The 23944-nt window shown below is 35.6% G+C and overlaps 1 protein-coding gene across 4 annotated transcripts in view; it reads left to right on the top strand.

Moving 5' to 3' along the window:
• Positions 1 to 23944, top strand: part of PRKD1 (protein kinase D1) — a 319380-nt gene that overhangs the window by 241484 nt on the left and 53952 nt on the right. The window contains exons 5-9 of one of the 4 annotated variants that reach the window (XM_027569852.2): positions 176 to 235; positions 7119 to 7142; positions 20725 to 20935; positions 21094 to 21171; positions 23539 to 23743. In XM_027569852.2, the coding sequence (XP_027425653.1) occupies positions 176 to 235; positions 7119 to 7142; positions 20725 to 20935; positions 21094 to 21171; positions 23539 to 23743 (578 nt within the window). The remainder of the gene's footprint in view (positions 1 to 175; positions 236 to 7118; positions 7143 to 20724; positions 20936 to 21093; positions 21172 to 23538; positions 23744 to 23944) is intronic. The other 3 variants (XM_027569854.2, XM_027569853.2, XM_027569855.2) reach the window with 3 other exon arrangements.

A 23944-nucleotide genomic window follows, 5' to 3' on the forward strand; every position in this document is an offset into this window, starting at 1 on the left:
CAAATTATTTAATTGCTTTATTTAACCAAATTAAATAATTATTTCATCATTTGAATTACTTGATTACAAGCTATATTTTACATGAAATGTTGAAATTCATTAGTGCTTTATTGCTGAATGGAAATTTTTATAGTAGAATGCTTAAAATGTTTTTTTTATTATTTTTAAAAATCAGATTTTAACCATGTCTGTCAAGAAGGCTTATAAGATTGTGACCAAATCAGAAATTTGTAAGGTGAGAAAATATTGGGGCCATAAAATACTTTGAAAAATATTATTATCATAAACTTCCATAACCTTGTATAAAATGCCCAACAGGTAGCCTTTACATGAGAAATGCCTTTGGAAATCATGTTTGTGACACTCTTTGACCCACTAGTTCTTAAAGTCATGTTTTCCATGTATCAAAGCTCTCTGTGCCCTCACGATATACCTATTTATCTCTTGTTTTATCCGATAACTGAGAAAGGAAGCCAACACCGGCCCACTTTGTGGAGGGCATGTATTTTCTGGTTGTCTTGGGTCATGATCATGCCTCAGCTGCTTTATGTAGGGACAAAACCACCCTGCTCTACCCAGGCATTTTGGAGTACAGTGAATATGACCTTTTTTATCCCTGGGCAAGACATAAAAGGTCAGTAATTACAGTTTAAAATTTAGAGTGAATATCTAATCAAAAGTAATATGGAAATAATAATAAAATCTTTTAGTTATATATACAATAAAAGATATTTTTCCATTTCTGAAAAAGACAATAACCAAGATATAAAGGTGGTATTGCTTATTAATCCCATTGATATCATCCATGTTGCAAGTCTGCCATGACAAGTGTATAGATTTTTTTCTCAAACATAAGAAAATGATTTTTCCTGTCCATACTTGATGGCTTATTTTGACTATAAAATCACCATTTCACAGACAGATAAAGACACTGGTAATTCTATTAATTTATTCAGTTTTGGCACATAAATTGAATCTCAGATTTCCATATTGCTGCTAAGAAAAACAAGTATAACAACATAGATCATATGACAGGCTTTATCTGTCATCAATTTTGGCAGTAAACTGTATTCATTATAACAACCATGAGGCAATCCATCTTTTAAGAAGACTCAAAATGCAGTCAATTTGTGGCATAACAGCTCAGCGGGAGGTGTATACCTTTTTGTAAACCATCACCAGTATTAGAAGGAAATGAGAAAAACCCAATAAGTTCTTAAGTAGGACACATTAATATATTTTATTATTATACATAAGTATACTTATTAAGATTATATCCATTTGATGCACTTTTAAGAAAATTGCAGAAGTCAGGATTAAATGATCCTATCATTTCTCTATGCTTTACTCATCTTTTTATTTATTTTTTTCATCTTTTTATTTTTATTTACAAATGTTCTTGTGGTATTTAGGAAAAGTCAAAACCAATTGAAACCGTGTTCTATGAGACTTAGTCTTAGGCAAAAAGTTAATAATCTCTTTCAGAACTATGAAGAAGCTTATATCTGATCAACTGTCCTACAAGGGGCAATCATAAAAGCTGAATAAAATATAACAGAAGAAACCAGAACAAAATAATATTTGAAGGTACCCAAGAGCAACCAAAGCAATCAGGATTTGAGGGACCGATGTCTCAGGAGGAAGGAAATCACAGAGAGGTCAGTGCACAGGATAGGCCCCCACAACAAAGAAGTATCTGGCCCCAAATGTCAGTCATGCTGAGGTTGAGAACCCCTGAGGTATAACCATGCTGGAGAATTTCCTTACTATAAAGCCGTAGTTAAGACAATGTAGTATTGCACAAGGTTTAAGTATTAAAAAACAAGGTGGTATTATGCAAGAGCAGAACAATAAACCAATCAAACAGAAAAAAGAGTCTAGAAACTACCTGTGTGTATGTATAAGCCACCTGATTGCTGACAAGGGTATCACTGCTGTGAGAAAAAGATGGTCTCTTCAACACATATTTCTGGGACCAGTTGGGTATCTATCTGGAAAATATGAATCTTGACCCTACCTTACACCATATGCAAAATTAATTTAAGGTAGATTGGGAGCTTCTAGGACATAACATAGAAGAGTATCTACAAGAAATTGGGGTTGGAAGAGCTTTTTTAAACAGGACTCAAATCACTGATGTCAAAGGGAATAGAGTGATGAATTGGGCATCATTAAAATTAAGAAATTGTTTTCAGCAAAAAATACCATTGATTGGAAAGCAAGTCACTGAATAGGAAAAGGTATTTTCAGTGTATCTGTCTTATAAAAGACTCCTATCCAGAATGTATAAAGAACATCTACATAAATTTAGAAGACAGACAACTCCATTTAAGATACAGGCAAAAATACTTGAAAGGCACTTTATAAAAGAGCACAGCCAATAAACATGAAAATGTACTTTATGGCATTAGTTATCAAGGAGTCTAAAGTTAAATCAACAGTGAAATAGGTCCACACCAGAATGTCTAACACTGAAGAAAACCCTGATAATAACAAGTATTGATGAAGATACTGAGGAACTGGAACTCACAGACACTGCTACTGTGTGGATATAAATTAGTTCACAGCTTTGGACAAATGGTTGGCATTTATCGTTCTAAAGCTGAACGTATGCACATCATGTGACTCCACAGTTCTACTCCTAGGTTTATATTCAACAGAAATGTGTATAGACATGTAGAGAAAACTATGTACAAGCATTTTTTTTGTTGTTTCTTGCTTTTAAATTTTTTAGACTTCATTTTTTAGAGCAGTTTTAGGTTCTTAGCAAAATTGAAAGGAAGGTACAGAGATTTCCCATATACCACCTGCCCCCACATGTGCATTGTCTCTCCCATTATCAACATCACTCGTCAGAGCAGTACTTTTGTTAATACTGATGAGTCTACACTAACACATCATAATCACCCAAAGTCCCACTTTAGTGTTCAATCTTGTTGTACATTCTTTGGGTTTGGGCAAATGTATAATTGTGTATTCGTCATTATGGTATCACATGAAGTATTTTCACTGCCCTAAAAATCCTCTGTGTTCTACCTGTTCTTCCCTCTTCACTTTCACCCAATCCCTGCTAACCAGTGTTCCTTTTACTTTCTCCATAGCTTTGCCTTTTGCAGAATGTCATATAGTTGGAATTATACAGTATGTACCCTTTCCACAATGGGTTCTTTTATTAAGTAATATGCATTTAAGTTTCATCCATGTCTTTTCATGGCCTGACAACTCTTCCCTTTTAGCGTGGAATAATATTCCATTGTGTAGGTATCCACAGGTTATTTATCCTTGCACCTAACACAGGACATCTCAGTGGTATTTCATTGTTTAAATTTACATTTTCTTGATGACATATGATGTGGAGCTTCTTTTCATATGCTTATTTGCTATCTCTTATATCTTCTTTTTTTGTTGTTTAAAGATTTTTATTTTTAAGTAATCTCTATGCCCAACATGGGTCTCAAACTTGCAACCCTGAAATCAAGAGTCTAATGCTCTACTGACTGAGCCAGCCAGGCACCCCTTTTGCTTATACCTTTTTTTAGTGAAGTATATAAGGTTTTTGGCCCATTTTTAAAATTAAGTTGTTTGTTTTCCTGTTTATTGTTTTAAAAGTTCTTTGTATATTTTAGATAACAATCTTTTATTAGATGGGTCTTTTGCAAACATTTTGCAAATATTTTCTCCCAGTGGCTTGTCTTTTAATTCTCTTGACAATGTCTTTTGCAGAGTGGAAATTTTTAATTTTAATGAAGTACAGCTTATCAGTTGTTTCTTTCATAAATTGTGCCTTTGGTGTTATATCTCAAAAGGTATCACCATATTCAAAGTCATGTAGGTTTCATCCTATGTTATCTTCTAAGAATGTTAGAGTATTGTGTTTTACATTAAGGTCTGTTACATTACATCACTCTATTACATTGCATTGATCTATTACATTAAGGTCTATCCATTTAGAGTTAATTTTTCTGAAGTGTGTAAGGTATGTGTCTAGGTTTTTTTTCTTGCATGTGAAGTTTCGTTGTTCTAGCACAATTTGTTGAGGAAACTGCTTTTGTAAATTGTATTGCCTTTGTTTCTTTGTTCAAGACCAGTTGACTCTATTTACAAAGGACTATTTTGGGGTTCATTAATCTGATCCATCGATCTATTTGTCTCTTCTTTCACCAGTACCATACTGTCTTGATTATTGTAGCTTTATAGTAAGTCTTGAAGTCAGGTAGCATCAGTCCTCCAATTATGTTCTTCTCCTTTAATATTATGTTGGCTATTCTGGATATTTTTCCTTTCCTCCTAAACTTTAGAATCAGTTTGTTGATGTCCATAAAATAACTTGCTAGGATTTTGACTAGGATTGCATTGAATCTATAGATCAAGTTGAGAAGAACTGACATCTTTACAATATTAAGTTTTCCTATCCATGAACATGGAATGTTTCTCCATTATTTATTTCTTATTTTATTCCTTTCATTAGAATTTTATAGTTTCCCTCATGCAGATCTTATACATATTTGGTTAGATTTATACCTAAGTATTTCTTTTTGAGGGGGTGCCAATGTGAATGGTATTGTTACAAGCATATTTGTATCTTTATTCATAATAGCTAAAAGCTAGAAACAAATAAATAGTTATAAAGTTATTAGGTTTCTTCATCACAGGTCATGTGAGAAAAGAATAAAATATCAGAATAATTAATAATTAAATTTAGTTCTGAAATTAATATCAGTTGATGAAAATGGGGTTATAGGAATTATATTATTTAATAAAGGGAAATAAATTCTTTGGGTGCTAAAGAAAAGTCATGTTGTCACATCATCCAATATGCATATCATTTGCATAATCAACATTGTTTTCTACAGTAGCTTTCACTACAGATGAAAAACTGTAATTCAGATGATCTTCCTTCAAGGGGAAACCAAAAATAAAAACAAAACTATAGCATAATATTACAGCCAACTGCTAAAGGAATAGGTGGCACCTATTTGGGATGAAAAATAACCTTTCTGATGACTCTTCCTTGATAGCAAAGTAGAAAGAGCTCTGTGTTCCCCCCAATTTTTTCTTTAAAGTAATGGCCCTATCACATATTCTGCAAAAAAAATAAACAACTTCCTGGTCAGATAATAATGGGAAGTCCTTCTCGGTCCATCCATGTATTAGACATCGTGATATTTATTAAGCATAATTATGGGTCTCAGAAGTCTTGGAATAAAGAAATCAATGTTCCTATACTGACTCAAATATGGAATCCCTTTTTCCTCATAAAACCTAGGGATATCCTATAGGGGAAAAATGCACTTTGAGAAATGATAACTTAGTGGAATAAATGAACATATGTTGCATAGATCATCTTCAAATATCATGAGCTGAATAGCATTCAGCTGAAACCGAATGCTGATTAGAGCCCAGAGTAAAGGTACTCAGAGCTTACAAATGGGAGGAAGATCATGAACTTTACACATCAGATATGTTGATGAGGATAAGGATAAGACCTTATTTTGGAAATTGAGAAAATTGATTGATTTCCTCTCCCAAAGAGAAAGCATTGCCATCTCTGTATGAAAATGTTCCGTAAAAGCACATACAAACAGGGTTATAATTTTACCTTGTAGGGACCCAGGGCGGGCTATCCCAAGATGGGCCACTTTGGCATAAAGATTGTTTTGAGTTAAAAGCAATCAAAACCCAGCAGATGCAGGAAAAGCTCTCTGCCTCCCCCACAACTCCCTAAATTTACATTGGAAAAGAGTGCCTGTAACAGGAAGAGAGCTATTAATAGAGACTCCCCTTTACCTAAGGAACTTATCTGCATAATAGGGCAACTTTGTTTTTCCAAACATCTCTCTTCACCTTCTTGCTAAAGACCTTCTTCCCCTACATATCCTCAGGCCCTACCCCTCTCATTAGCTCATATAAGCTTCATGTTGCCTCATTGTTTTTGGAATTTCATGTCTGTGTAGATTCCCCATATATACACCTATTAAAATTTATTTTCTCCTGTTAATCTGTCTCATGTCAATTTGCTTCTAAGTCCAACTAGAAGGACCATAAGGCAGAGGAAGGTCTTCTTCCCTAACATCCCTAAAAGTCTGTTTGGATCTGTTCAAATGAGCGGTTGTTAACCCTGAGTTCTGCACATGCTTCATGTCAATCCAGAAATGTAGCAGTTATTACTGGGTAACTAACAGTTAATCTTGGCAGAACCTCAGTCTAAATGTACACTACTTCCCAATGTCTCTGATTGTAGATTGTACATTGCAGAATAGGATATGGGGGTTCAGAGAACAATGGCCATGCATTTTTGTTAAGAAAAAGAGTCAGCTATATTTTAGTTTGGATTTGGGATGAAAAAAACATATTCAGTGTAGATACAGGATATGTATTGTTTACTTAACCAAGGTGTTTCTTACATTTTTCATTGATATTCTTCTTAAAACAATTTTTCAGAATAACCTTTCCACTTTTGAATTATACTTCAACCTTGAATGAAATCAGACAGAAAACAATGATATGCAACAAAGATTTTAAAATGAGCAAAGAATGCATTGTAGGCATATTTCTCTCATTAAAACTCTAACCCACTGTTGGACTTTCCAGGTTTGTAAACCACTGACTAATACTGATTATTCATCAGCTTATTCTTGCCTGCAGGCAGATAACAACTATGTAACATTTGATTACTTTGATGACCTTTTTCATTCTTTTCCCATTGAGAGGATGAATTATTGTGAAGAAAATCTAATCTTTCCCATAAAGGTCAAAAATGCTTCATTCTGACTATAATTTATTTTCAACAAGGTGAAAGAGCTGTCTTTCATCACTGACACCTTAACAAGTAGATTTTTTTTTTTTACTTTTCCCAACTCACAAATTGTAAACTGTGTTTTTGCAATCTTGTACTTAGTGTTCATAATTCCATTTAAATGTTAAAAAAGTCGTTTCTAACTCAGATGTCTCTGTGACCGTAAAAGCTGATTAGTGTAACATTTTGCTTGAAAATGCATCTATGTAAAACATTACTGATAACATGCCTTGCTTTCTTCAAATAACACGATTTTCTTGTCTTTTTTCCCCTTTATTCTGCACCTTTGCCTGCTTTTTGCTCTTACAACTTCATGTTTCAGTCTCCTGTGAGTCCTGGCTTTGAGGTAGGTACTAACTTTACCTGACAATAGGAATATGCTTCACCATCTTTTACAAACCAACATAATACTAATAGGTTGACATCAGACAATTATTTGTATTAACTCTATGAGAATAATCAGGTCAGAATTTAGCTCAGAATCCAACCTGTTGAACTGCAGAAAGCCCATAGGTTTTTCTAGGAAATTGAAAAGACAGGTTGAGAATAGAACAGAATAGAGTCAGCATGCATTTTACCCAGTGGCATGTTAACTGAAGTGCGTGCATATTGGAATTGTATCCTGAAGCCTAGTACCACAGAACCACGCAAAGTGAGGCCACCATCCCAATACACACACACACACACACACACACACACACACACACACACACACACACACACACACACACAGGTTTTGGTTGGCATACAGCAAGGACTGCCTGAAGATGAATATAACTTTTTTTAAAGAAAGAAGCTTTTTTTATCCTTATTTAATTATTTTTAAAAGGATGGTTTATATTTACAAAATTCACAAATTTCCTTCCTAAGGGTTTTAATTAAGCCCCCCTCCAAAACTGGCCTTTTATTTATGTTAAGCAATTGATAGCCTGGAATAAGAGGAAAGGCATTTAGATCAAGTGGTAAAGCAGAGTATACAATGATGCTTTTATAATGATAACTTGTTTTGACCAGTTGGCTTATTAATCTCTAGTTTTCCTTATTTCTGTACTTCTGGCAAATTGAGAATTGACATATTATTTTTCTTCATGAGACTATAAATTTCAAATACCATTATTAGTGTCCATTCTTAGATGGTCTTGTTAAAGTAACTCTAACAAAGGAAGCTAATGAAAACACAACCAGAACGTGTTCTAGGTTAAATAAAATTGAGAAGTCAAGATATCTTGATTCATAGGATATAAAGTGAAGAAATCTACTTCAATAATAGTAAATTTCTATGTTTGGAAAAATCATCCTAGTTCAAAATGTGCCCTACTTAGAAAAGTCCAGGGTGAAAGCTAGGTAAATGTAATTTTTTTTATATTCTTGCAAATTTAAATTTTGTGATTTACAATGCCTTCCAGACATAATTTGAAATGGGAATTAGTATCTTTCCCTTCAGATTGTCCTTTCGGAATGAAGCCAAAGGAGAATGAGAAGCATTTTTCACTTCCTTCTCCTACATTGTAATCAGGAACAGAGTATCTAAGGGACTGAGGGAGATCGTTTGCTTTTCTGTGAAAGTTTTTTTTTTTAAGATTTTATTTATTTATTTGAGAGAGAGAGAATGAGAGATAGAGAGCATGAGAGGGAAGAGGGTTAGAGGGAGAAGCAGACTCCCCGCCGAGCAGGGAGCCCGATGTGGGCCTCGATCCCGAGACTCCAGGATCATGACCTGAGCCGAAGGCAGTCGCTTAACCAACTGAGCCACCCAGGTGCCCAACTTTTCTGTGAAAGTTATACAACCTCTAAAGGCCTTCACAGGCCTTCACAGGATGACTCCTGATGCAAATAAGATGCATTTTTGGCACAAGCTGTTGTTCTTGAACTTTCTTATATCCAGTTTGTTGAAAAGATAGTAGACTTTTGTTTTTTATACTTGTATTAGAAGAAAATGATGCATAAAATTTGACCAGTATATTCATGACAGTAGTGTAAGTTGCAGAATTCTTATAGAAACCACCCCTCGGTTCCACATTCCTGTGCTAGTCAATTAACACTTTTAGGTTTATAACTCTGGAGTGAGGAAGCATACAAAATTACATAAATTCTCTGCCCTTATGGAGCTTGCATAAATGGCCAATGTGCAAACAAATAGATATAGTATATATGTCTTTGTAAAAACTTCCTGGTGTTATATTGCAATGATATATATTAATTTTCTTAATCTCTCCTATTGATTAGGTTGTTTTCATTTTTTTATTTTAAACATAGCTGAAATAAGCATACTTGTGTTTTTGTTGTTCATCTGTAAAAGTGTTAGTAGGTTTCTTGGTCAGCATTTGTTGAATGTATTTAGTAGGTTATCTTCTTAGAAGCCAAATGGACTGAAGAATATATACAATTTTTTTCCAAACAGCTCTTCAAATAGTTGTAAAAGTTTAAATTTATAACTCTGTGAACTACAGTGTATGAAAGTTTCTGTTGCCTTATATTCGTCCTGACAATAGATTTTATCAGTATTTTAAAAAGGTTTTTGTGTTTGGTTTTGTTTTGTTTTTTTACTAATTTGACAGGTGAAAAATTTCTATGCCTAAATATTATTTCTTTATTGGAAGATAAACAGCTTTTCATATATTTATTGGCCATTTGTATTTCCCCTGTGGTGAATTGCCTTTTTTTCTGTTGAGTTGCTTATTGGTTGCTTGGAATCTTTGTATATGATTAATCCTCTGTTAATATGATTAATCCTCTTAATATTTTCAGTTTTATGTGTGCTTTTGGCGTCTTTTCCCACCCTGCTATTTTGACAGAGAAAAGACATATTTTCACTAATTTTCTTACTACAGATAGACTGTTAAAGATTAATCAGTATGGCCAGATTAAACATAATACCCTAGCAAATGACTGTGGAGAATGATTTTTTCCTGAAGTAAAGGAGCTGAATTCAAAGTAGAAAATGAAGCCGAATTTAAGACAATGGTGTCCTTTGCAATCACAGGATATAATTGATGATAGTTTTTTTAAAGTAAGGTCTTATGGAATTTTTAAAATTTAAGAACTTTACTAAAGTTTTAAAATTATTTTTATCTTATTTTTTTAAGATTTTATTTATTTATTTGACAGAGAGAGACACAGTGAGAGCAGGAACACAAGCAGGGGGGGTGGGAGAGGGAGAAGCAGGCTTCCTGCTGAGCAGGGAGCCCAATGCAGGGCTCCATCCCAGGACCCTGGGATCATGACCTGAGCCAAAGGGAGATGCTTAATGACTGAGCCACCCAGGCACCCCTAAAATTATCTTTAAATGTCTTTCAGGAAACATTTGCCATTATTGCTTTGAGGTTAAGGGGCTCTGCAGAAAATTTATTTTTGGTGAAATTAAATACTTCTAGTCCAGTCTTTTTGGTTATTCCTAATATTCAGAAATTATTAGGAAATAAGTTGCTCATTCCAAAAGTTTTCCCTGTGTTTGACTGTTTTATGTCCTCACTTTTTGCATCCTTTCGTTTTTATGAAAGTTAGATAATATTCAGCTTAACTTGTTATTAAGGGTGCATATTTTCTAAATAATAATTTGCCATAAACTGCTATTACTTTCATAACGTTTGCTGACTCACATTTAATTACACAAACATTGTATTAAAAGGAACTCTTGCTTGAATACTTTCCTAGAAAAATCTCCCCCACAAATGATTCATTCAGTTACTGTTTTTGTTGATTAAAAAAAAAAAAATGAAGACAAGAGGATACCAGTATTGCATTATCTGTCTATTACTGGATATCATCCTGCTGTGCTTTATCATATCCAGGTAGATTCTTTTCAAATGAGCAAATAATGAAAAAAAAAAAAGCTATTTCTAATCCTGAATGAAACTATGATATTTCTGACCAAATAAAAATTTTCCAGGGTATTTTCCAAAGTAGCAAAATCTACCTAGAAATAGAGACTTAAATTGTTATTACTCTTGTGTTCTGGGGTTCCAGGAATCCTGGTGATTCATCTGAATTAAAAAGTCATTTTTCCATTGAAATATGCACCATAACATCCATGTAGTACATTTGCCAGATATTGCAAGATTTCTTTTGATGATTGTGTAAACTATTTCTTCAGATTCAGACCTGGGTAGTGTATATGTTCAGTCAGTGAGAAAACACATCCAAGAATTCTTGTACCAGCACGTCTCCACCTCCTGAGAGTTAGAAGAGTATGTGCAGTGGTGGGTTTGTCAGGAAGGAGCCCTTCAGAAAAATTAAGAGTGTGTGGTCTACTTGATGTGTTACTAATCAGCTGTTGCCTGATTTCATTCAGTGTGTCTGGCTTATTATATGTACATTATTAATTCATGCTCTGAACAAAAACTTCCAGATGTGTAACTCTAAATTAAACACTTCAGGAGTGTTCTTCATGGACTCCCGCAGGAGAGAGGGGCATTTACTACTTGCCCACACTTACAAGCATATCGGTCTTGGGAACTAATGGATCTTTAAAGCAGGCTCTGTAGGGCCTGTGTTCTCCTCAGGAAAGGGACTTTCCTAACTCTACCCACAGCCATGCCTTAAGACACAGAACACGGCTCTCTACCTTGCGATGCAAAGCAGCCTCCCACCCTTGTTATCAATAACAGGCCTTTGTTCTAATTCAAGCCAGACCTGGCCAGATTTCAGTCGCTTCTCATTTAATTGCTGACCAGCCATGACTACTGAGGTCCTCAATTAACTTTGAAAGCCTGTGTCTTAATGAATGTTTCTACCCAGAGTAAAAGTTTTGTGTAGGAGAAATAACAATGAAGTGTGAGGAAAGTGGAAGATTGGAATTGATATTATAAATTAGACTTCCAGAAACTTGAGAAATAATTCAGCTTCTAACATACTTATCTGTGTTTTCAGAAATATTTAGATACATTATTTTACTTGAATCATTAGACATGGTTTTCTAATATTTGGTTCTATTTGATCAGATGAATTCCTCTCTCCCTTCTCAAGAAGAGTGAAAGTATTGCTATTTTGATAATAAATATAGTGAAATGCAAGATGAAACAATGTCTAGAAGTTATGAATAAATATACATACCTCTTTCTCCAAATAGCCCAGTTTTTTGGTGATACCTATTTTTCTATAGCTATGCACTGAAAATATCACTGAGTGGTGTAATTTTATTTCCTGTATTTTTTTAAACTCAAAATTGATGAGGAAAAAGTCTCATCTTATTCTTCTCTCTTTTCAACTGAGTTACATTAAAATCTAGCCTTTGGTTCTACCATGTTGTTTCAGAAGCACAAGTGCCCGTACACACACACACACACACACACACACACACACACACACACACACGAGTGCTTCGTGTTCACCATTTACTGTTATAGGTTAAGATTCTATAAAATACTATAAAAGTATCCTTATGAGCCCTTAAGTTATACTTTTTTTTGAAGGGAGGGGCTAACCTCTATAGCCTTGAACTGTGTTTATGGCATGCTTTTCCAGCTTTTCCTTGATGTCTCTAAGGCAGTAATCAATGTGACAGCCTCTTTCCAGATCATTTCATTCAGCTTTCTCAGACCAGGTCCCTATCAATTTAGGCAGCATCAGATTCTATGGGAATGGATGTTCCTAACATCACTATTCTTGATTTTTCCACATAATCTATTTACCTTCTAGTTCACTTTCTATGTGTAGACCAATCCTGCCATTTGAAGCCCCAAAACAGAAGCTGTTGACATGCAAAATTATTTTCTTCCTCAGTGGAAGTCCTCCTTTTTTATTGTGTAAATTTAGAGTACATGGCATTAAGGTCACATTACCTTCAAGTAAAAAGCGAGGTAATCTTATGTTTCCCCTTTCCTCCAAGATCCCACAGTTTGTAGGATGTTGGTAACTGACAGTTTGAAAGAACAATGCATGTAATTTGCAACAATTCTTGAACAGTTCTGGTGCTTTCCCTGCAAAGGTGGATCACAAGCAAATAGTAAGGTTCCTTTACCCTTCATTTCTGTTTACCCAAAAAAGAGCGATGCAATAAAAAAGTTAATGTAACTTTCAAGATTATTTAACACTCAGAAAATCCAGACCACCTTGTATGTTTAATAGAAGATTATACATATATATGTTATTACCCTGAAAGCTTTCACAAATTGCAGCAAACATTAAGAAATGCATTCTCTTCTTTTTTTTTAAATATTTATTTATTTGAGAGAGCGTGAATGAGAGAGAGAGTACATGAGAGGGGAGAGGGTCAGAGGGAGAAGCAGGCTCCTCGCCGAGCAAGGAGCGAGATGCGGGACTCGATCCCAGGACTCCGGGATCATGACCTGAGACGAAGGCAGTTGCTTAACCAACTGAGCCACCCAGGCACCCAAAATGCATTCTCTTCTGTAAAATACAGCATCAGTCACCACTAAACAAGGGCACACTTTTTTTTCCTGCCCTATAGCAACTCTTTTCACTGTTATGAAAAGGTGTTGATTAGCTTTTATTTATGCTATATATATTTAGGGTATCCAACTGAGTGAGGAGGCAAACTCATTTATTTATCTGGCATGCTTGGCAGGCAGTTCAAGGGGTGTAGAATCAGAATTGTAACAGAATAGCGTCGAACAATCGAAAGTCACCAAACACCCTACCTTCTCTCTACTCAGTGAAGTACAGGACAATGAAACGGGTGTTCCTATATGAATTCCATTTCCCAGGGGTCTTCAGATGTATCTTTTGCCCAACAACTGGTCTGTGCCAGAAAACCCCTCACTCCTTGTGTGAGAGGTAGTGTGTTCATCTAAGTGCTGTTGAGAGAAGTTGATCATTTCTTTTATTTTTTAAATTTTTAAAATTTTTTTAATGTTATGTTAATCACCATACATTACATCATTAGTTTTTGATGTAGTGTTCCTTTTCTTTTTGCTTCAGAAAGTAGTCAGCTTCAGACTGAGCATTCACAGTGTTGTACTGGCAGCAACTAGGGGCAGGGTTAGATAATCATTTCTAAGAGAGATAAAGAGGTATCAAAGTAAATAGAGAAATCTGCGTGTAGTTTCAACATAGTCATTCATGGTAGGAGTCAATTCAGGGTCCACACCAAATGCTTATTCTTCAGGAAGCCTCTTTTCTGAATGACCCCCTCTGCCTCCACCATAGGGGTGGTTTCTCTTTTCTTCAAACCTTCATATGTATGGGCACTTATTCTATGCAAGACAGTATTTCAGAAGTTGGTGATACACTGATGAACAAAACCATCAAGATTCTCTCCTCATGGCCCTTATATTAAAGGAAACAGTAAAAATCCAATATGCAAGTGGGCAAATAAGACAGTTGCAGGCTTCAGTAAGAGCTCTGGGAGGAGATAGGATGGCGTGCCAGAGAGCGTGAATGAGGAGTGAGCGATAAGCTGGGTGGTCCGGAGGCCTCCTGGAGAAGGTGACTTATGAACTGAAATCTGGAGAATAAAGCAGAACCCTGTATGCAGAAAGAAGGGAAGAGCACATATTGTGATTGTTGATAGTAACAGTTATGTTGTATCCAGGATTCTATTGATTTAGAGTTATCAGGCACAGAGACTTATTTACTGGTCTTTCTATGTCCTGCAGCATCTGAAGTGAGCTTTCAGGTTAAGATTTGCCCCAGGAAACGCTTGTTAAATTAAATAGATTAATCATAATTGTGAGAGAAGAGGACTATCGTAAGGCGCTATTCCGCACAGTTCTTTGAATGATAGTCCAAAGTGCTAGATCTTAAAACTTTTGAAATAAAGGATTGTTTGGTTGGATGTTTTCACACAGTTGTGCTAGTATCTTTTAAGTATAATAGCACCTGAATAGGAAAGTAGACAGACAACTGAATGATGCTCATACAATAGAAGCTGTTTATTCTGCTAGTCATTTTGTTCTAGAAAACATGCACGACTCAGATGCTATCCTCTAAGCACAGATGAGCTGGTTGAAAGTCTCTTCTGTAGGTCAAGGTTAAGGGATTCACAATATTTTCACATTGCATTTTGGCATGTGGAACGTTATTACTTAATTATTCTCACTTTCTCCCCAAGAATTCTTCCATCATGATTTAAATGAAGGGAAGAAAATCCTTTCTACTTTCATATTAGCATAAAAGCAAGGGATGTGAGAGCTGGGAGGGGCTAAGGAAGAGGAATCACTGTTAATCACCTGGCCTGAGACTACCTGAATTCAGAGTTCTGCTACTGACAGACTGTGTGACCTGGGCCAAAGGATGTAACGTCCCTGAGACTCAGTTTCTTATTTGTACAATGGGGGGTCATAACACTAGTTGGGTGTGGAGTTTAAATGAATTAATGCACGTAAAGTGCTATGAAAAGAGCTTGGCACATATAAAGGTTAAAGAAAGTGTTTTATGTCATTATCTAGTTCACAGGTCTCGGTTCATGGGCCAGATTTATTCCCCAAGTAAGTGGACTGGCAAAATGTTTCATATTTTTTTCAAAGTTGCCAACATTTAAAAATAGGGTTATTTCATAAAACAACTAGATTTTTTTCTGCTTGTTTTGAAAAACGCAGAGGCCTGACAACACTGGGCTCACATACTCATGTGGCAGCTATCAGCAGTCTATGAGCAGGGGCCATCCCTTTTATTCTGAACCTTCCTCCAATTTACCATAGTCTCCACCATTCTCTATTGCATCCCTGATACTGAGGGGCTACCCATTGATCTTAGCAACCTACAAGTATTTGAACTGACTGTCCTTCTCTTTCTAGAGCAGAAGAGTTCTGAGAGATTTTGTATTTGTGTTGGATATGCCAAGTAGGGGTGAGGAGCAAGCAGACAAGTACAGAGAGCAGCTGCAATGAAAAACATTCCTTAGCAAATTGTACTCTCGGGGCGCCTGGGTGGCTCAGTCAGTTAAGCAGCTGCCTTCAGCTCAGGTCATGATCTCACGTCCTGGGATCGAGCCCCGCATCAGGCTCCCTGCTCCGTGGGGAGCCTGCTTCTACCGCACCTCTCTCCCTCTGCCTGTCCCTGTGCTCTTTCTCTCTCAAATAAATAAATCTTTTTTTTAAAAAAAAGACTTAAATGATAGTCTGTATTTGCATATTTCTATTGAAGTGTCACATCCATTATTTCCATGCAGTTACTTCTTGAAAACATTAATTCTGTTCAGTTCAAGCAATGTTTATTGTTTATCATGTACCAGGAACTTGTTTCCATTCACAGAGGACAAATGAGATTAAGACAGTGTTCTTCTCTTAGGAGCTTATTGCCTTATGATTGAGACAAGTCCAAAAAGGATGTCAACATGTATGCTAAAGTGTTCTCTACTTTTCTGTTTCTCTTTCACTCAAGGGGAGTTTATGTCACCCCAAATCCATTCCCAATATGAGGCTGTGAAATGAATTCTAGTTAATGAATATAAATATATTAATACCGCAGTTTTCATTTGAACCAGGCGTTATGTAAAGTGACTTTTATCTTCCAAAATCTTGTGTTTGATTTTTACATCAATGGCAATCAGCAAACGGCAAGGAAAGGCAACTCCTCCCCCTCTGTTTTCTAGCTTTACTAATGCAGAGAATTCATTTTGAACCACGAAGTGGGATATACCTTGTTGGGAAGTGGTTTCAGAGTCCTGTTAAATGTTAAAGATGTGCTGGCAGTTGGAGTTTCCATAATGTAATCTAAGCCATCATTTCCTGGGAAGGTTCCAAACTTGCTGAGTCATTAATTTAGCATACCAGGTTAAAAAGCAAATTCAGTCTCTAGAGAAGCAGGGTATATTATCTGTGTAAGTAGGTGTTCAGTGCATAGCATTTTAACTTTGGCTCTAATTTCAAATGAATACTGTTAGCGTAAGAATACTACAGATGCTTTACAACACTACAGACTTAAAAATTAATTTCTGCAATCTTTATTTTATCTCTAATCCAGGCTTTAAAAATCAGCTTTCATAATTTTTCTGTTCTCATATTCTCCCCTGTCTGTGATGTGGATACATCTTACACTGAGAACAGAGAAGAAATCTTGACACTTTGCATCAGCTATAATTTGCCAAATCAAATCATTTGTACACAGGCATCCCAGTACCATACTTCACAGTTATGTCAGTTCTCCCAAAAGCTGCACACCTGTAACTTGGTCTAAACTACTCCACTCAGGAAAAGAACAATTCATAATACCACTGGCTAATGTAGAAATGTAAATTTTTAGAAGTACATCCTCCTGCATGCGCTTACCATAATTATAGAGAAGGGAATTTGAGATCTGTCCTGTGAGTTTTGAGCCAGTTTTTGCTCTGAACATAATAATGAAGCAGAATGAAACAAAATGTAGCTGTTCCCTTTCCAGAGCATTTCAACTTTCCTCCCCTATGCCCATAAAAAACAATCATTCTGCAGGTTGCTCAGGTTCACCAAATACATAGTGCCAAACTGGAACAACAAGTAGCAGTTGGAAATAATTTAAACACCACTTAGTTAACCTAGTAAAACCTTCACTGGTGTTGGTGAGTAAAGAAGAATTTTCCCTTTACCAGAGTTGACTTTAAAGAAAGATCTTACAGGGCACCTGGGTGGCTCAGTCGGTTAAGCATCTGACTCTCGATCTCAGGGTCATGAGTTCAAGCCCCGCATTGGGCTCCATCTGGGCATAGAGCCTACTTAAAAGAAGAAAAAAGGGGAAGGTCTTAAAGGACTGTGCACATTATAAATATACAAATAAATAAAAAAATAAAATTAAGTAAGTTAAGGAAGAAATAATACTCTTTCTCTTTATGTTGTATGATAATGTGTCAACATGCGCAAAAGCCCGGTTGTTTAAGTCAATGTTACTCCTTGACTTTGACTCACCACTATGTCTAATTTCATGTTGAAGTTATTTTAAAGACCAAGCTAGTTGGATTTAGATCGGGGAGATTTTATTAAGGATCTTTTTTTTTTTTAACATTACCAATTTCTAAATTTTGCCTACTTTGATACAACAAACAAAATACTGTAATTATGGCTTTCTGGTGCACATACCTTCAAATAAAACTTCACATAATTGAGAAATTACATTTTTTGGCTTAAAATGGTAACTGAATATTAATTATTAAGGAAAAATGTATCACTGATTCTGAAAATCCTTAGGAATGTTTGGTTTGTGTTCACATCATTAGAATTAATTTCGAAGGGATGATTGGCAGGATTACTGAAAAGTTGGTTCTTTAACATTTACATAAACAATGATAAATGGGTATTACAGGGCAACAGCCTTATTTCATAGGCTTTTGTTTGTTTTACAATCTGTTGTATATCAGTGAAGGCCTTGTTTTGCATTTTAATTGAAGAATGGATAAATATAAGCACTTATAGAGTTATCAAATAGTGAACCAGTCTTCCTTTTTTGTCTTAGCTTCTGAGATTTGCATCCTGGTAGGAAAAAGCACATGCACGTGTGTGTGGATACTCCAGACACAGAATATAATTCTTCAAACAAAACTTCCAAAGCCTTTCCCATTCTCCCTTTTCCAGAGTGTGTGTTATCTAGTAAAATTAGACAACACAAGCTCCTTCTAGAAGTAAATCAGTTCCCACATAAGTCACCAAGCTTGCAACGCATCTCAAGATTTTAAAGCTTTACTTTTTAATTTAGAAACATAGGCCACGTTGAAATTAAGTAATGTATTTGGAACTATAAGAAAAGGTGATGATACGTATTTCTGGTCATGATGCTAGCTGATTTTAATTTTAAAATGTCATGAATGCCAGGAGGGTACTCTTTATTAATGCTACTAAAAGCTTAAATTGCTATTAAATCTTAAGTGCTATTAAAGTCTTAATTTCTGATACTATAAATTACAGAATTTGTGAATTATTATTCCGTGCCAAGCACACATGTAGCTGTGTGAATCTCACCATTGCCTGAATGTGTGTATAATACAGTCTCTAGGCCACAGTGACAGCTAACTTCTCTTCTATAAACTCACATAACATTTTAAAATTCCATATGCAGTCCTGCCTTGAAGGTAATAAAGGAAATGATTTTTTTAAGTTTTAGGCAGTGTTTAAGGCAGTGTTTATGTGGATGTTACCGTATTGGCTAAGAAGAAAACATTCAATTTATCAGATTGCCTCTTGCTCTTCTGAGTGACTTTGCTCCACGGTATAGTAAAGAGCCCTTTGTGAAACTGGTTCTATTAACATAGCCTAGAATTAGGTGTCTTAAATTAAGGAAAATAATTGAAGAGTGATTTGGTCAACTTTTCATAGGATTTTCCAAATCTGAGACCATTTTAAAATGTGACATCAGGTCAGCTTTTATTCTGAGTGTTGAAACTTTCCAACTATGGAAAAATACCAATTTTCATTTTAGTCTATGCTTAAAACTGGCCCGTTAGCTACAGTTACTCGAGAAGGACACATAAAACTGAGACCTAACCCTGTGGATTTAATTATTTTTCAATTCCATTGAAGATATTTATTCAGTATATTCGTATTCATGATTCTGGTCTGGCAAACCTTTGGCCTATCATTGTACTCCCTCAACTTCTCTGCAAGAGTTGAACCGTTCCAGAGTAATTATCCTTTGCAGTTTTCTTTTATAGGATTGTAATTACAAATTTAACTGTAGACATAAATCCCTGTGTAGAACTTCATCTCAAATTTTTTTTTATTGCAGCTAGTAAATCTGCAAATCAAAATATATCCATTTGGTAACAAATGGTGCTACCTTTTGGTGCTGATAGGCATTGAAATGGGTGGAAATTGTACATAAATATGATTTTTTTTCTCATCTTGTCAGTAACCATTCCAAATCAGAAACTAACTGAGTAAGGTAATAATATAAGGGCTCTGGAGGCAAACAAACATGGGTTCAGGTTTTAGCTCTTGTAGCATTTGACTCAAAAGAATATATTTAAATTTTATGGGCTAAGATACCTTGACTTTAGCTAATAAAGCTTATCTTGTGAGGTGTCTCGTACAATGATTACTGAGGGTAGGAGCTTAATAAATGAGATCTATAAGTATAGTAACTATTAAAAAGTAACTCAATTCCTCTTTTATTCTGATAATTCCAAAATACATTTATTCTGATCATTCCCAAGTACATTTCCTTGATATCAAGAGCTACATGAAATTGCCCAAAAACATAGAAACAATTTTAATTCATTTTATGTTAAATTAACTCATTTAATTAAATTTACTTGAATGTAATAATGTAATAATTGTTATAAATTTATATTAATTTGTATAATAATGAATTTCTATATATAATGTAACAAATTTAAATGAATTATTTAATTCATTTAATTTTAATTCATTTACTTAAAAATATATGTACTGGGCTGATTAAATAATTTTTAAAATGAGAGACAAGAGTGCACAGAGATGTAATTATAACCAAACACCCATATTTGTGTGTCTTGTATAGTCCACTAGTTGCTTTGTTTTTTAATTATAAAAATGAGAGTATAATTTTAACCCTTCACTTTTCTATTGTTGAGGAATAATATCAAACCATATTTATTTTTGCTTTGAGGAACTTCAGAGGAACCATAAGCACTTTTCAGATGATGCACTATGCAGACTGCTTGCCTTTTTTTAACCACGTGCATGTCATACTTCAGAAAATGTCAAAGAAATAACATGTGCAGTGGGGTGAAGGATCATTGTGTGTTTGCCTTCAACTTTATACTTCTGCATTACAACTAATTATGTTACTTTTTAAAAGCCCCAAATTTGAAAGTTCTAGAAATCAGTTTCAAATATTCTGATCTCTAATTCTCTTCTTTTCAGACTGTAAAAATAAGGTAAGTCAGATGAGAAATAAAGGGGGTATAAATTACATTAAATAACAGAAACACAATTTTAGTTTACTCCTCTCATTTCCTTATGGACCCAACCACTAAACAGTAAAAACAATTTATATATATATAGATATATATATGTTTATATGTATATATAAATCAAGTCATCTCTTACATCTTATTATCCTTTATTGTATTTCAAACACAGCAAAAGTCACCATCAGAGTCCTTTATTGGTCGAGAGAAGAGGTCGAATTCTCAGTCATACATTGGACGACCGATTCAGCTTGACAAGATTTTGATGTCTAAGGTGAAAGTGCCACACACGTTCGTCATCCACTCATACACCCGGCCCACCGTGTGCCAGTACTGCAAGAAGCTGCTCAAGGGGCTTTTTCGGCAGGGCCTCCAGTGCAAAGGTAAGGAGGATCTTGCCACCGGACATTTGTCGCCAGCCGCACTTTGATCTGGAAAGTAGTCCTCATCCATTTGAAATTACTGTTCTTTTTCTTAGTTCACAACTCCTCTTTCTGATGAGTGCTTGGTTTTTGTTTCCTTTCACAATCGTTGTGATCAGATTGCAGATTCAACTGTCACAAACGTTGTGCATCCAAAGTACCCAACAACTGCCTTGGTGAAGTGACCATTAATGGAGGTAAGTGAAAGATCAACTGTCACATCTGTGCTTCTTCCCTGTTCAAGAGTGTGTCTGTAATGACTTCACAGGATTTTTTTTTTCTGTTACTTGTGACCCAGCCCAAAGTAAATTATGGGCTCAGTTTGTTCTATTTGACTTTAGAAAAACGCTCTTCAATGAGTTTTGATGAAAACTAAAGAGCTTGAGGCGCCTGGGTGGCTCAGTCATTAAGCATCTGCCTTCAGCTCAGGTCGTGATCCCAGGGTCCTGGGATCGAGCCCTGCATCGGGCTCCGTGCTTGGCGGGAAGCCTGCTTCTCCCTCTCCCACTCCCCCTGCTTGTGTTCCTGCTCTCACTGTCTGTCAAATAAATAAATAAAATCTTTAAAAAAAAAAAAAAAGAAAACCAAAGAGCTTCGCTTGATTTTTATGCAGTGCACAGCTAGTACTGAAAACTTGGATGTCCAGAATTTCTTTCTCAGCTTTCTTCTTAATACTTCTTTCCTAGTTTGTTCAGAAATGTAGAAAATGTTGGAATGCCTGCAAGTTATAGCTCTCAGTCTCTTTTTCTTCATCCTTCTCCTTCCAAGCACTGGGACAAAGATTAATTTTTCTTTGGGAGGAAAGGGAGGGAAGAATCAGAGACTGACCCATCAAGAAATAATCACCCACTTCCTTCCTCCACCCAGTTAATTCGGTTATATGTGTGCTTATTAACTTGAATCTTTAATAATAATAAAAAGAACTTTAATTCAGCCAATTAAAAATATATATTGTTTTTTATACTTGGGAATATTCTTTTGAGAAAACTCTAACTGTAAAAATTAACTTTGAAAGATTCCTAAGTAAAATACCGTGTCCTAAAGGAACAGCTGACATTTTTTTCTTCCTGAGTAGTATTCCTAATGGAGTCTTAGTAAAATATTTGACTTAGTACCCCAGGCTAACTTTTTCTGTAGACAGTGGACTGCTTTATACCTTGAGTCTAATATCAGTTTTGTGATTCCTCTGGAAAAAAAAATGGTGGACAGAAGACCAGAGAAAAAAATTGAGTATTTTTAATGCTAAAACTCTGAAGAATAAAGGGTTACCTTTTCTCTAGAACTTTCTTCCCTAGAAGAAATATGTACCTAGAAGAAGAAGGGAAATCTCTCAAGGAAAGCATTCCTACTAGTTCCTGCCTTGGAGATTCATGGATTAGCTGCCAAAATGGAAATCTTGGCAGTCTTCCCACTTTCTGTGGCATGGGGAATTGACTTTTTCAGGCCCAGGAAATGTCAGTATGTTCTTGATAACTGGAACTAAGGGGAAACAGTGCGGTTTTTGATATTCTTGATTACTTTGAAATGGCATTTTCCCATACAGTCAGAAAAATCTGGTAAAAACATGAATTTCCCAAGCTTGGCAGGCTGAGGTCCATGATCTGTTTTTCAGTTTAAAATAAGTACTCTGCATTTGTAAGTACAGTCAACACTTGAACAACTTGGGGATTGGCGGGGGACCAACCCCCCCATACAGTTGAAAATCTGACTATAACTTCTGGCTCCCCAGAAGCTTTACTGCTAATAGCCGATTGTTGACCAGAAGCCTATTAATAACATAGTTGATTAACACACATTTTGTATTTATATGTATTATATACTATATTTTTACAATAAAGTAAGCTAGAGAAAAGAAAGTGTTATTAAGAAAATCATAAGGAAGAAAATATACATTTACAGTACTGTATTGATCAAAAAAAAAATCTGTGTGTAAGTAGACTCACACAGTTGAAATCCATGTTGTTCAAGGGCCAACTGTAATTATAATTTATTGCATTGCCATCAAATGCATGATGACAGGATTCAGTATTACTTCAAATATCAAATATCTTAAGTATTTAAAAACTGCTGCTATGTGACCAATTGGATATATTGGAATCCATGACTTAAAAATTTACTGGAATAGCAAGAATCGGTGACCCCGAGTCTTCTTGCATGTCAAACTTTCCCTCATCCTCCCATGTAGCCCTTTTTTCCCACCGGGGCTGGGCTACTGAAATAGACCAGTTTCCTCCTCACTCGTTCCTGGTATCACTTTGCTTCCTAGAACTTTGCTTCTATCCTACCCTTGGCTTCCTGCCATGGCTCTCCATGTCTTTTCATGTTTTTAGGCTTAGGGGCATGAAAAAGAAACATCTGCTTATAAAATTATGTATTCATCCACTGATAATTTCAGATACTTATGAACTAAAATTTAAAAAAAAGAAAAGGAAAGAGAGGATAAATTCTTGAAATAAGTATTTTTTTAGGGCTTCCAATTGATATGTTGTAGGATTGCCTAACTCTCTTAAGCCCTGACTCTAGGATTCCAGGCTTATCTTCATGGATGCAAAACAATTTTTTAGATTTGCTTAGCCCTGGGGCAGAGTCTGATGTGGTCATGGAAGAAGGGAGTGATGACAATGACAGTGAAAGGAACAGTGGGCTCATGGATGACATGGAAGAGGCAATGGTTCAAGATGCTGAGGTGGTGATGGCAGAGTGCCAGAATGACAGTGGGGAAATGCAGGACCCAGACCCCGACCCTGAGGACTCCAACAGAACCATCAGGTGAGGGCTGCACTCCCAGTCTCACGCCAGCAGGGGAATTTCCTTTTTAAGATTCTTTGCTATTTTTATCTATTGGAGAAGAAATTTAAAGCGTGTGCTTGATTTGTTTAAGAATGCGATGTGAACTAGGGGAGAGCCAGTGGAGTTAGGAGGTCTGGATAGCCTTAGAGAGGTGTAGTTTTGCATCCTTTCTAGCATTGC

The sequence above is a fragment of the Zalophus californianus genome, chromosome 6 (genome assembly GCF_009762305.2).
Source record: "Zalophus californianus isolate mZalCal1 chromosome 6, mZalCal1.pri.v2, whole genome shotgun sequence".
NCBI classification, from domain to species: Eukaryota; Metazoa; Chordata; class Mammalia; order Carnivora; family Otariidae; genus Zalophus; species Zalophus californianus.